General features: G+C 35.8%; 1 protein-coding gene across 1 annotated transcript in view; it reads right to left on the reverse strand.

The window, feature by feature from the left end:
• Positions 1-1,518: 1,518 nt before the first annotated feature.
• Positions 1,519-14,666, reverse strand: part of LOC112043430 (knirps-related protein-like) — a 91,766-nt gene continuing 78,618 nt past the window's right edge. The window contains exon 3 of the mRNA XM_024078837.2: positions 1,519-3,362. Coding sequence (XP_023934605.1) covers positions 2,343-3,362 — 1,020 coding nt within the window. The 3' untranslated portion in view covers positions 1,519-2,342. The remainder of the gene's footprint in view (positions 3,363-14,666) is intronic.

Raw genomic sequence — 14,666 nt, forward strand, 5'->3', positions numbered from 1 at the left:
AACTATCTTTAGGTCTGGTTATCATACAGTCTCAATCCATGTCGGTGTTATTTAATTTTTTCAACTCTATTGTCTATCTGACAGCTACCATAAGCTTTTGTAAAATGAGAAATCTCTAGTTCATCATTAACAACCTATATTTGGCTCATTGTTGAGTATAGGTCTCCTCTCAGAATAAGAGGGGTTAGGCTAATAGCCCTAATGACTAAATGGTCCAATGCGGATTGGCAGACTTTAAACACGAAGAGGATTATTGAGAAATTTCTCAGATATGCAGATTTTCTCACGATGTTTTTCCTTCACACGTGATATTGAATGTCTCTGCTATTTAAGGTCTGGTTATAACGGTTTTTTTTTTTATTTCAACTTGCCTCTGACAAACTATCGTCTTTAAATAAGGAATTAAAATGCACATCCCTACGCCAGTCAACCTGTGGCTTAAATAAGTGTTAAGCCTCATGTGGTTGTAATTGCACGTAGTTAATTAACAATTTAATGTAGCCACTAACTTACCGACAAAGTCGAACTGTCTAGCGATTTACATTCAGGCACAATAGTGCTAAGAAAACAGCCTGGAGAATAGATTGGATAAACAGTACTCTTTCCAGGTTAGTGCAGTAGGTTGGTAGGTTTTTGATGACGTTTCAGGTGAAGTTGGTAATGCTGTGACGTTCAACAGAGGGCTTCGAATTTTGGGTTCTTTAGTTCCAATTTCAGCATTTTTTTTCTTTACAAGTTAACCCTTAACTACAATCTCACCTGATGTTAAGTGATGATGCAAAATTCACATCTAATTCGCTTTGTCGGTAAGGTAACTAGCCATGGCCGAAGCTTCTCACCAGTCAGGCCTGGACCAATTATGGAAACCTCAATTGGCCCAACCGGGGATTGAACCCTGGACCTCCGACTTGTAAATCCACCGCGCATACCACCCCCACCACCACCATGCGCCATGAAGGCTGAGGAGCTCGAGTCAATTTAGGATGTCATTTTTCTAAATTGGCTCAGGTTAACTCTGCTATAATACTACCGTTTACTATCCAATCAAAAACGTAAAACCTGTTATGATAACGCGTAGAAACCGTTGCATTGTCACTTAACATCAAATGCGATGTAAAAATAAATAAATTCACAAGTTCGGCCATTAATTTTGATAAAGTTACCCTGGCAAGAGCTAAAGTGGTTTTGGGTTCGATTTCTTGGTTGGGACAAATACAATAATGAAATAGGTAAACTAAACATAATTGAAGTGAATTAGGTCAAAACCGAAGCAAAAATTTCAAATTACAACTTGAAATTTTGAAAAAAATTAAGTTGAATTTTGTGAGAATAAGTTCTTCTAAGAACTTTAAACAAGTGGAAAAGCCCTTTACTTATTTGTTTATTGTAAAAAATATTCAAAGAATTCATGTTTTTCTTTCTTTCTAGAAGTTTAGACGTTTGTGTATTCAACTTCTCAAAAACTAAAAGATACTGGTTTGTCGCAGAAAGGTCATTTAAAAATAAAACGATAGTAGGTCGAGTGCGTGAATATTTTATTTTGTACGTCTTCCGTGAAAATTGGAATGCATTCATTAAATCCGTTTCATGAAAAAAAAACCATGCTACTTACATTATAGTATTTACAAAACATTTCTCACAAAATATTACATATATGAGTATGTGGTCGACTAAATTTTACTACATTGAGTACATAAGGAGTAAAGAGTATAGTAAAAAGTAGTATATTTTTATATGATATCCATAATATATAAATTGAGCAATATCTTAGGAATGTATAAGTTTCCAGAGTATATAAAAAATATTTATTAACTTCTCACGTAAAAGGAATGTTTCGTATCAAAAGTATACATATTTACTGAAGTACTACAATACATAAATAGTAACAATTTTCACAAATCACTCGACGTTAACATTTTAAACCATCAAACGGCAAACGACACTTCGAGCAAAATTCTACTAAATTGAATAAATTATATTAAAATAATACAAAAATATACGCAGTTATATTAGATACTTTTTTCCGCTAAAAACTGGATGCAAAAATTGGTCCATTTATTTTAACTAAAACCAGCTAAGTAACCTAAATCTTACAATACAAATAATTTAGTATTTACAGACAATTTGTACATCCTTCAACCGGGGTTTAAGTACCAATAACATTTCATTAACTAACTACTTAAGATACGTATTTGGATAGACTCTTTATTCAATCGATAACAACACTGACTTCCCGAATCTACGTCTTATTTCATAACCACCATCCGACTTACTGGCCTTCGACGTGGTGTCAAAAGTTTATGGTCATAATAGCGCTGTTGCAGCGCTTTCTGTAAATGGCATCAGACTTTGGTTGTCAGATCTAAAGGGTGGAGTTTGATCCTCTTTATTTGGGAGTACGATAAATCTTCTTCTTCACTGGCGGACGCTCGGTCACTCCCGGATTCTGGGTCATCGTTGTCCGGGGCGATCACCTCGCTGTCGTCGGACCGCCGTCGCGCCGAACTCGATCTTCCGTCAGATTTGACGGATAGATCCATTGGATTCTCTTGCAGAGGTGACTCCGACGTTCTCCTTTCCGCCGGCGGAGTGGGTACAAATTCTGCTTCAGATATCACATCTTCTTGCGGCGTAGGCTGCGCAGATCGTTGCTGCTTAAGAATCTCATCCAAAAAGAAGCGCTTCGATGATTCCGTGTTATTGTCGTCGATTCTCACGTCGTTGTTATTTTCAGCCACTTGTCTGAGTGCGGCGTGGTCTAATAGATGTCTGGAGTATATCGGGTGGAACCCTGGCGGGAAGAGGAGGTGGTGATTCGGCGGGAACGGGTTGAAGTGCTGCGGATGGAGAAACGGTGAGTGTGGAAAGTGCGGCAAGGCTAAAGGTAAAGGGAGGAAGGAGTCTCTGGGTGGCGTCAGAGGGCGGTCAGGCGGTCGGTGAGTGATGCGAGCTTTTTCGTCTAGTTTAGGGGATGAGCCGCTTCGTTGAGAGTCCGGGGATCCTGAGCAGGGTGCTTTGTAATCGTCGAGGCCTAACAGAGCGAGTTCCTCTTTGGTTCTCGGTCGCGCCAGTCCAGGGAAGAGGTGAGGTGGAAAAGGCGGCGCTAAGTGCGGCGACTGCGGTACTCTAGGGGGAGAGTGCGCCTGGGCGGCTTGTTGCTGTTCTTGCAGAAGGCAGTGTATCTTGAACCAGTTGGATCGTCTTCCGTATCTGGAGCCGGATTTGGACATGCCCACCATGAGGCATTTGCGCAGTCGACACGCTTTGCACGCCGTGCGGTTCTTTTTGTTGATGACGCACTCCCCGTTGTTCTTGCACTCGGTGATGGAGTTCAGGTTGTTGTAGGAGCGCCCGAAGAATGACTGAAAAAGAAAGAAAAACATCAGGTTAGAGGGCAACGTTGTAAACAAGTGATTTATGGAGGTATTTAATATTATCATAATTTTCATGGGGTTTTAAGTGGCCTCTATAAGTGATAACATCATTAAAAGTGTACGTCGTAAATTGTTTATAAAATCACATTATCGTAGCAAGCTTGTAACGTAGTAAGGCGGCGTTTACACGGCCGCTGGTCACGGCGCGGCGCGTGACGCCGAAAGTGAAACCGCTGCCTTATTAGCGTAGTGTTTACGGTTTGAGACGCTGCTTCCGTTGGATATAGGCCACAGGCAGGGTTCCGGTCGGCTACCTTCGTTTATATACGGTTTCATTTTTCAACCTTGGATTTTTGCTTAACTCGTTATGTAAACTCCATTGTTCGAATGTTTCGGGTTGATCAGATCTATTAAAAGGTTTGACAGTACTTCGGATTTCAAGGTCAAGGAAGTCGCATTGAATTCCGCGATTGGACGCTCGATATTGTCATGTCAATGCCTCCGTGTCTTCGAAATAATTTCGAGACAATGCTATATCAATATCTTGGGATACTTGGCCGCTGCCAAATTTTTCGGAACACGGGGTGAATGATAAACGCGATTGCAGCTCGCGTCATAGACGTGGAATTTAAACTAAAACAATGCCATCTTTAAATCGCGCCGCGCGTGATCGGCATCTTACGAGCGTGTAAACGCGCCAGATCAAATACCCGATAGAGCCGGCGCCCGCTGCCGCTTCTATAAAAGCTGTGTTTTAACACTGCGAAGGTGACATTTTTAAAATAACAATACTCAAGGTTATTTTTATTACTTTTAAGCAATTTATGTTATTTGAAATGTGATATTTTAACAGATTGACCACATTTTCTGTTTGTATTGATTTTAAATAAATTTTAGTAGCAGACTTGCATATACTTAAGATTGACAACAACTCTATAACACTTATTTTGATGAACTTTTGAAGGTACAAAGATACGAGTATCGTAATGTTCTTTGTAGAAGCTAAAGTCAAAGTCAAAATTCATTGAATTCAATTAGACTTAGTTTACTTTTGAACCGTCAGGTAATGTTATCAGATAATAGTGTTAAATAATTAGTCAAAAAGTGCACATTATACAACTTTTCAGAGTCACTACACAAAATGTGTGAGATATTTAAATTTAGACTACTTTACACATAATAAGTTGGGTCTTATATAATCTACATAAATGAATTAAACATTCAATGCTCAGCAACTCAGAATTAAATTTAATCGAGTTGCTCATAAATGCACTCTCGCAAGTAAACAATATACGTCATATTGGAAAGCTCTCATTACATAAAATTCATTTGCAGCTGGAGAAATGTGCGCATTACCATGCAGTGAGCTCGCGTCTATATTATAGCTAATCGATACAACACATAATTTTCACATGACCCGTTGAACCCGACCGGCCGGACCAGCCCGGCGCAGAAAAGTGAGCTTTCCGTACTAGTTTGATGTTATAATTAATGGATCAGATAAGCTCGGGATGCGATGTGACGACGCGTATGCATAATCTGGCTGCTTGTGTTTAGGATCTGTTAGTGGAACGGTATTTCTAGATATATTCTCCTTCTCGCGATATAATATCGTGGATATATTTTGTTACATGATAGGATATGACCTCTGCCTCCAATTCCAGGTGTGGGTGAAGTGCACCTCCAACTTTTCAGTTTTGTGCATTCTAAGACATTAAAATGTCACGTGTCTCAAACGGTGAAGGAAAAACATCGTGAGGAAACCTGTATACCAGAAGATTTTCTTAATTCTCTGCGTGTGTGAAGTCTGCCTCTCACTCTGAGAGGAGACTCGAGACGAATATGGGTTAATTCTTTATAATACTCGTACGTTCTTTCTTAATGAGTCAATATAATATAAATCTCCATTACATTATAACGCTAGGTTTGTGAGGTAGGTTGCGATCTACTGAACCGATTTAGATTTATGTTTGCCGATAGAAAGTCACGTTATTTGTTAGTGTCATAGGGCATATTTTATCCCCGTATTTCCACAGGACCGGGAACTAGGCCCTGTGGAAATACAGAGACAGTGTCTTTTACTGACACTAACAAATAACGTGACTTTCTATCGGCAAAACTCAAAACTGAAAGGAGATGTTACCAAACTGAAACTAGGTACCTCCGAATAGGTACCTTCTTGCTAAATGAGTGAGGACCAGTCCAAACGGAATGACCAGTCTATCGTATAGCGATGGGTAATGTATGCATTATAATTTATTATAATATTAGGACTTAGCAGCCGGCCGTAGAAGCCCCCGACCTGTGACCCCGGCTGAGATGTCGCATACAAGCGAGCGAGGCTTTCATACTTACGCAGGCTTCTATTATTATGTTGACAAAGCGATAATATCAATTTATGGAGGAATAATAATTGTCGCGCCATACAGACTGTTGTTTATTTATTTGCCATATTTTATATTATTATATTATAATACTTTAAAATAGAAGCCATATATTACAAATTATGAACTGTCAATTTGATATATTTCTATTTAATAGTTGAAATTCGAGTTTATTACTGGATTCTTGGTAAGAAAATATTACATTGCGACTGTTAGTTTTGTTAGTAACATACGTGTATTAATTAAAATAATACAATAAACTGAATTTTTACTTTATTTTAGGTAAAGGTAAATTATTCCATATACGGTACCTTTTTTAAATACTTATATACCTACGTAATCCTAAAAGTTCATCAAGTATTTTACTATAGAATAATTTAAGTAGGTATAAGAAATTGGAATAGTGAAAATTTACAGTTTTTTTTTCAGGAATTATTTTTAAAAATATCTATATTTATAAAAATATCTCATAGGTATATAGGCATTTATTATCAATGGAATTGGAGTTAATATTTTATCATAAAAACTGTGCTTTTAATCAAATAATCTAAGTTAAAGCGGTCCCTTCTAATATCATCGTCCTTGTGTCCTTAGAGCGGCACACGCGGTCATATATGGTACCATTATTGACTCTTAGGTATTTATGAATACATCCTATTTGATAGGACTCCTGCAAACTATAGACAAAGACAAAAACTAGATAATAATGTACGGTGAAACATATTTCTAAGTCAAATATCACAAGAATGTGACATAGCACTTAATCACTAAACCCTCACTGAGGTTCATTACAACATCAGGCCATTATATATTAGTGACGACAATCGTGAATCCGTCAGCGTTCAGTTAATTCAGTTTCCACAAATCCCGCGGGAACCATAAATTTTTTTCGGGATAAACAATAGGTAGATATTGCTCAATAACCTCCTCTATCTTCTAGTGAAAACCGCGTTAAAATCCGTTCAGCCGTTCCAAAGATTAGCCTGGACAAACAGACAGCCAGAGAAAAGTTTTATAAAGATTGTATTTTAGTATTGTGTATGTATACCTAAGCACTTGAGAAGACACAGGTGTTTTGAAGTCATAGACAGACATTGATTCTTAAGAAAAGATTTTATGTGCTTTAAAAGATCATGGATCTTGCACCACCAATTTCCAAACTTTGAATTGCTAAAATTATATATTTTTTTAATTAATATTCACCAGGAATCGAATTAAAAACTCCGATTTAAAGTTTAACGCATTACTGCCGGCATCTTCCTACAAGTGAGCAAAACCTATCGCACAGCCGATACATCGATACAAAGTAAAGGTCATAAAATTTGCCGTGAGCAAATTCTGCACTGCCCCATTAGGTGTTCATAAACCGGGGTATAAAACTTATGGTATGTTTTATAGTGTTCTCTACCTACCGCAGAGGTTTCAAAAAGAACTAGCTCGAGGAACGCTTTGATTTATAGATATAAAATACTAAGTGCAGTCTACACAGTAGCTGCATCGTGCAATTTTTTTTACGTGTGAAAATTCATAACTGCAACTTTATTGTTGCAGTATACTAAGTTCGTGATTAAGTGTTTTAATTTTAATTAGCATTTCTTCATTTTGATAACACAACTACATATGTTAGTATTTTTTGTTTAGTTCAAGACGTTTTTAAATGTTATAAGCTAGCTTGGCTATTATTGTGATATTGGACCGAAGTTAAAGATATGAGAATTTGAAAGTTGGAAAGGAAATCCAAATCTTTGCATTGTTTTGTATGGGAAACGAGAAAAGTAGTGTCTAGTACGTATAGAGCAATTTAAGGGATGTCGATTCTACGTACTATGTCATTCTTGGGTCAGGCGTAGCAACACATCCACATATCGTGTAGTAAGAATATGAAGAAATAAATAAATGATTTAGGCATAATTTCGAAGTATATTCAGATATAAATCTATAATATTACCGACAGACAATTTTTCGGCAATGTAAAATTTTGTTTGCATTATATTAAAATATCTAGTTGTCTGGATAGTCAAATATTCATTGAAGATTGAGTGAAACTGTATTTAGTAATTTGTTTTCTATGGACTAGGTTGGCTTAAGCTAACTGGTCTAAAGTGTGAACTATGGATGTTTTATGTATGTTTCACAGTGTGACATTGTATATATTATAGTTCATGCATTACATAGCAGTATTGTCATTAGGAGACTAATGTGAGACAATAACTCAGTACGTGTGTGTTTCCGCAACGTGACATCTTGGACTTAGACCCTGTGATGGCCAGACCTCCCTCAATTATGAAGGCAAAATGAAGGCAGGATGAAGGCTCAAAATCAAAATTCATTAACTCATATTTCAAGTAGGCTTAGTTTACAAACACTTTTGAAACGTCGAGTTTGATTATTTGTAATGACTCTACCACCGGTTTGCTCCTTTAAAATATGCTCTTACCATGGAATTGGATAACTACTGTAGCTAAATATAGAGTATGGTCTATGGTGGCTTTGAAAGGTGGTTTTAACCATCCAAGTAAAAAGTCCAAACTACCTTCAATAGCCACCACAGGTCACACTTCAAAATTGTCTACCGTTCTTACCTAGCACGAGCTGACAGATTATTACATACAATGAGGTATGTCTGGCGATTGCAGGCCGTTGTATCTGCACAAAGCTGTCCACCTTGGGCGAAGTCGGTAAACAGATGCCGACATCGTAAATCTCCTCGCGATCGAATAAATCTGCCATTAGTTTAATGGGTGTGACTTCACTGATGGATCCATTCTTAGGGAAATTTATTGCCACCCAAATATATGAATGATCGGTCGTAGTTTTACAGGCGTATCGGGTTTTGGACCGGTCTCGTGTTTTGAATGCACCTGTGTTTCTATGACCCCGTCTCTTCCCACTTCCATCAGCCATGTTGTTTTACATAACCAATTTCATGTTCAAAATTTCTCTTTATCTTCAGAGTCGGCAAAATTGTTAGCTGCTGCATAAGCCTCAAGTCATGGGGGTTGGACGGTCATTAGTTAGACCATTTAGGCGATCTTACTGTAACGTATACGTTACGACTCATCATGAAACAATTGAAAGAAGGTTGGCCTGATGGTAGAATTTTTCCAAGACCAGTTACGTTATAGAGCATAACTAGTCCTGAAAAATATCTACCATCAGACCATTATAGAAATTAAAAACCTTAACTGAGACAGCAAAGACAGAAGACTTTTCAGCACGTTATAAAGCACGTTCAACAACCACAAAGAGATTATTAAACAATTTTTTGACTGTGATTTTGAAAATGCACGCAAAGATGACTTGCTATGTTACCTAAATCCCATTCCTTATTCATTAATAGTTAAATCTCGATATCGATCACAAATGTTCCGTTTACCAAATCTAAACCGGATATCGAAATATCAGAAGCAGCAAAGCGCGGCATCGGTTCACATTACACGAATAATCGATTGTACCCTAATGTCAGTCGTAATCAAAACATCGCCTCGGTTGTGCTCGGGTCACCGGCGTTTGATTAAAACGAAATTTGACGCGATTCAATTATCATTTGGATTTAGATCACGAGCTTATTTATGTTTTATTGTTTAAAAATTACAATTTGTACATTCACATTAAAAAAAAAAACACTTGCCTAAGTCATGGAGTTCAAATACCTGACGTCTGATCTGATGACCTGAAGTCTGTGTTAGGGCTAGGAGGTACTCAATTCGGTTGTTTGTTGGCTGTTTTTTACGCAAAATATGGAATCGGTTTCCACCTTCCGGGATTTCCGATTCCTATAATAATTTGGGGTTATTCAAGCGTTAGATTGTTTATCCAACCCTTGCATAACTTAACAAAAAAATGTATAAGCGGATGACTCAGAGAGATCACACATTCGAGTTGGGAAGTGAGTGAAGCCTCAGGGAGCATGTTAGGTAAGCCGTCGTCCCAGGCACTATCATCAATATGACGTTATTGAGTCAAACATTACCCTAAGTCCAACGACCCACACATTGGAACAGCGTGGAGGGTCTAAGCTCGAAATTGCTCCTCTCATAAAGAGACAGTCCGTTTCTAAAATAGGCAAATAAATATGAAGTATATTATGATCTCCAACACAAAAGCTGGTATGATTTAAATGTCTACACAAGTCCTAAACGCCGTGTAAAGGTTATATATTTGAGAAGACGCAAATCCGGCTATCGCGCGTCATAAATCAACCAAAGCCGCCATTATAGTCTCGGTTGCAGAACCATCCGTCAAAATGCCACTTGTCACAATAACGTGTGCGACACTGACTTCAGACACGACTGTCGCACATTACGAGAGTAATGGGAATAGTTGATCTGAGGATGATATTATTGGCTGATGATTGCCAATAATCCAAATAATTTATAAACTTATATAAACTTATATGACTTATATAATGTCGTAATAATAGTAATAATGTTTAAATTAATAATGAATATAATAATGGTCATGTATGCTGTAACTTTGAACGAGAGAAAGCGTTCTTCGGTAATGTATTTGTATATTATTAGAAGAAAATTATATTGTGACAAATAACAAAACTTACTCTTATGAGCGATCAACAAAAATTAATTAATAAAATAAATCGGTGAATTGAAATTACAAACAGATTAATATAATGAAATCGTGAAATGTGCTCGCATTCAATATATTCTGTCCAATAAATCACATACATTTACTAATCTATATAATTTGTAAATGGTATCTAATGCTACAAATCAACTGAATTCATTATTGAGGAATTGTATTGCTAAAATATCATACCAGAGTAGACCATTAATTAAATGATGGTTAAAAGAGATTAAATTTAATAGTCGCATATAAAATCACAGAAATATAAAAAAAATATTTTTACGGGTATACTGCAAAAGCTCATCTATGTAAAAATGGAAATGACCATTTTTTAAATAAATTTAAGCATAAATTTAGTCATAAATATATAAAACGTCAACTTCTTTTTATTTTACAATAAGTTTGTGCTTTACTGAAATATCATACGATTAATAAATTAAATATTGCTAACTCTAGTCACTGTATGTTTTGCCAAGAGAGTGGTAATTAGTCATGACCAGAACACACCAGACATCAGCCATATAATAAATTTACATATTTGTTAATTCATCTGAGACATGAACTTAGTCATAAAGCATTGCACACACAAAATCAGCGAGAGTCGTAAAAAGTAAATAAATACCGCTTACATTAGCATTCGGATCTACAGTCGGATATTTTTAAATATTATTAGTAATTTGGTAATCAAATCGATAAATGCCATTTCCGAGAGATGCTTATTTGCGACATCTATTAATATTTATACGGTCACCCGATAGCGCATTGCTTTGGTGAAAATTTATAGTACAATAACTTGATATCAAGTGACATTTAAGTGGATTTGAACACCGAGATCTAATCGTTTCGAACTTTTTATTTCATTGATATTAAATTTTATGTGAAAAATATTGTAAACATTGACCACCAAGTTTCTTGATATTTTTCGTTATTGAACAACTAAAGGTACGTCAGTGGTATAATTATCACTTTTTAAGACTTTGAACAAAATATAACAGTTAACCAGAAAATTAATTGTATTGTTATGAAAATAAATCCAGACAAGATTGTCTGACAACAACTTGTACGTAAATGTCTTTTGTCTACGCAAACTTATAGGTTCGCGTTTACAAAAGGCTCTAACTGCATTCTTCGTGTACTCTCCGTTTCATGACGTGAATAAAAATGCACGCTCCAATAAGTCGATCGGTTGGCCAACAAGTTGCGTTCGTTGACAGTTTCATAACGACCTCCATAAGACAATGACAATCATTAATCGCTGACCTACAATTGAAGCAATTTTAGACCCTATCGGGCCTCAACCATGAACTCTTATATCCGCTCAACCCTACGATTTATTTGGAAATAAAGAGAAATCAGTAAGATTTATACGCATCAATTATTGCATTTTTCACATCAACAGAATGGGTTGGGGGTTGGGGAAACCCCGCATGGGTTCGAAACTAGTCCGACATACACCAACGATGTATCACGTGAGCTTTAGCCGTGTTTCATAATCAATTAACATCAACAGAAGTTTCATTTTTTTACGCAATATCAAAAGGTTAAAAAAATACTAATTTGTAACACTAATTGTAAAACAGTCGGGTAACAAACCTGATATTAAAAAAAACAGTTTTTTATTTTGAGTTTATATGTAGTTTCTTTTAGAAGTGGTGCCTATTTGAATTGGTGATATTTAATTATTCTCTATAAAAACCGAATAGTTTGAGTGCCAATATAATACACTGATATATATAGCATTCATATTTATAGCATTCATATTTCAAAAGCCAGAGTCTCCTAAAAATGCAGTGCTAAACCTGAATCTGCTATGAAATTTAAAAGGACATCTAAAAGAGTTTTTACATTGTGTTGATATAATTAAAAGTTGTTAAAAATGAATTTTTTCAACTTTCGGAAGACGGTTATGTTTGGGTGTAGTAATAAGTTGTGTTGACGTTTCTCTACGTTACTCACAAAAAGTCGTTACTGCTGTCAACTTGCTAAAAAATCAAAAGGCATACCTTCTTCTGGGAATAGAAAAACTATACCTTATGTGCGATAACCTTTAGTTCTTATTCTAACAATGTAAACGTGTCCTAAACAGGGTACGAGATCAATTAAACCGAATGACGTCACGAGACGAATCGATTCACCCCGCGAATGGATTGCAATTGTTTCGACGTGGCGGCCATCGCAAATGAACCAATTGATTTTGATCCAGTTCTTTTTAATTAGCCACTTTATTTGCAAGGTTAATAGCATATTGTTTTGTGTAAGGATGGTAAGGATTTTTGGCGTGACATTGTCGTGTCGTATGTTTGCGACGAACATGTTTCGATTTATGAGATATATATATATAGATAGTGACGTCACAGAAAAGTAATGTAGTGACGTCCACTTCATAGATACAAAAATGCTTGCGGACTCGTTACAAACTGGTAAAGGTGAAGGACCTTTCCATTTTATACAACTGGTAGGTACGTAAATAATGCCCAATTTATTTAAAAAAATATTAAAAATAATTGACAGTGACATGACATTGTGTGAGCTGATTTTTTTTCAGCGAGACAGATGCGAGAGTTAGTCCCAGTAAACTAATCCAAACCTCAAAAAATAATTAATAAACACTGTGACCTAGAAACATTTTGATTGACATTTTTTATTTTCAAAATAAAGAGATAGGAACATTATTTTTTTATGGCCAATATTCCCAAACCTTTCATCAACTAAACTAAAGGTATGTGTTAGGATAAAATATGAGAATAGTCCTGACATCGAATCCGCGACTCCTCAGATTTTACTCCAACCTTTTAGACGTGAAGATATTCAGGTTTATTTTAGCCTAACCAGCGCAATCGATCGATTTGTTAGCAATTAGGATATACATTGTAGTTTAATGCTTTTTATAATTATAATCCCATATCGAAGCTTATCGAGTTGAGAAACGATTTATGTATCAAAATCATAACCATAATGGTAGCCAGACACGCGCTGTGTTTGAGCAATGTAATCTCTGCATACACGAGTGTGTTAACTATTTCTTACACGCACGAGTTTATTATGTGTATTTTTCATTCGTAATTATTGGACTATATTTCGATTTTTAATCTACTATATAGGATAAGACGCTCGCGATTTTATTTGTGTGCTTTCTGTTCTTTTTCTTTGATAATGAAAGAAATACCTGTGAAAACTATTATGATAATTCTAAAAAATAAAAAAATATTTTTTAGATTTTTATCTTAATTTTTGTTACTTATTTTCATTAATAATATTTCAGATACTATTAAATTTTTGCAATTTATTAAAAGATATATATGTATTGCAAATAATAATTAAACAAATTAAACTTAAACAAATTAAAGTTTTAAACGGAGAATACAATTGTGCTGTCAGTTTTAAATATATCATTTTATTTATCATGTTTTTAGTCGCATTCTTAATATACTGTTTAAAACAGTTAATGTTAATGTGAATCAACAGATCAACATGATAACATCTGATCGTATTGATGAGTATAGTGCTGCCCATGTTATGTACAGGTTGATGCGTTAATTGCCTGATTAAAATAAGTAATAAATTATTTGTTCAATAATTAGTGATTATTCTAAGTAAAGGCATAATTAAGTAATATAATTTGACTTAAACTTAATTTAATGTAATTGATAAATAATTATTCACATTTTTACACGGCTACGGAAGGAGTTTGATCCCTTACAGGATACATTCGAATAAGTGTAGTTTGATTGATTTCCACGTAGGTATGAGAGATCACTCATTTGATTTGACCCAATTGTTGTAATGTCATAGAATAGATATTATTTACCGGATTTTGTACCTATTAACTATTTATTTTTGCAGTCGGTTTTATTCAACAGTATCAAATGTAATAAAATAGGGAAACAGATTTAGCTAATATATTAACAACTTCCCATCCCATCGCGATGAAAGAGAGAGAGAGCGTTATTGTCGACTTTACCGCTGTTGGTCAGTGACATATCTCTTTCTCGTCACGAGTTACGTCGTTAATACAACGCATGCTAGGTGTGCAGAAATAACGCAGTCTCTAAAGAAAAAACAACATCCTGTATAAAGTGGACGCAAAACTCATTAAATCGCATTAAACGGTCAATACTGAAGCCGAAAGTCCAATTAAGAATAAAGTAACAATCCGATTAATTCAGTCGGGCCATTAAAGGGTTGGACTTTTGTTTTGTTTGAGGCTGAAACTAATGCGGGTGACAAATTATCGAGCGAGGCGGCGTCTTTGCTGAGCGCTCTTAACTACCGGCCTGCACAATGGCGCCGATTGTGAGCACAATACGCGATTGCGCACGCAGAT

This window comes from Bicyclus anynana, chromosome 15 (assembly GCF_947172395.1).
Source record: "Bicyclus anynana chromosome 15, ilBicAnyn1.1, whole genome shotgun sequence".
Lineage (NCBI taxonomy): Eukaryota > Metazoa > Arthropoda > Insecta > Lepidoptera > Nymphalidae > Bicyclus > Bicyclus anynana.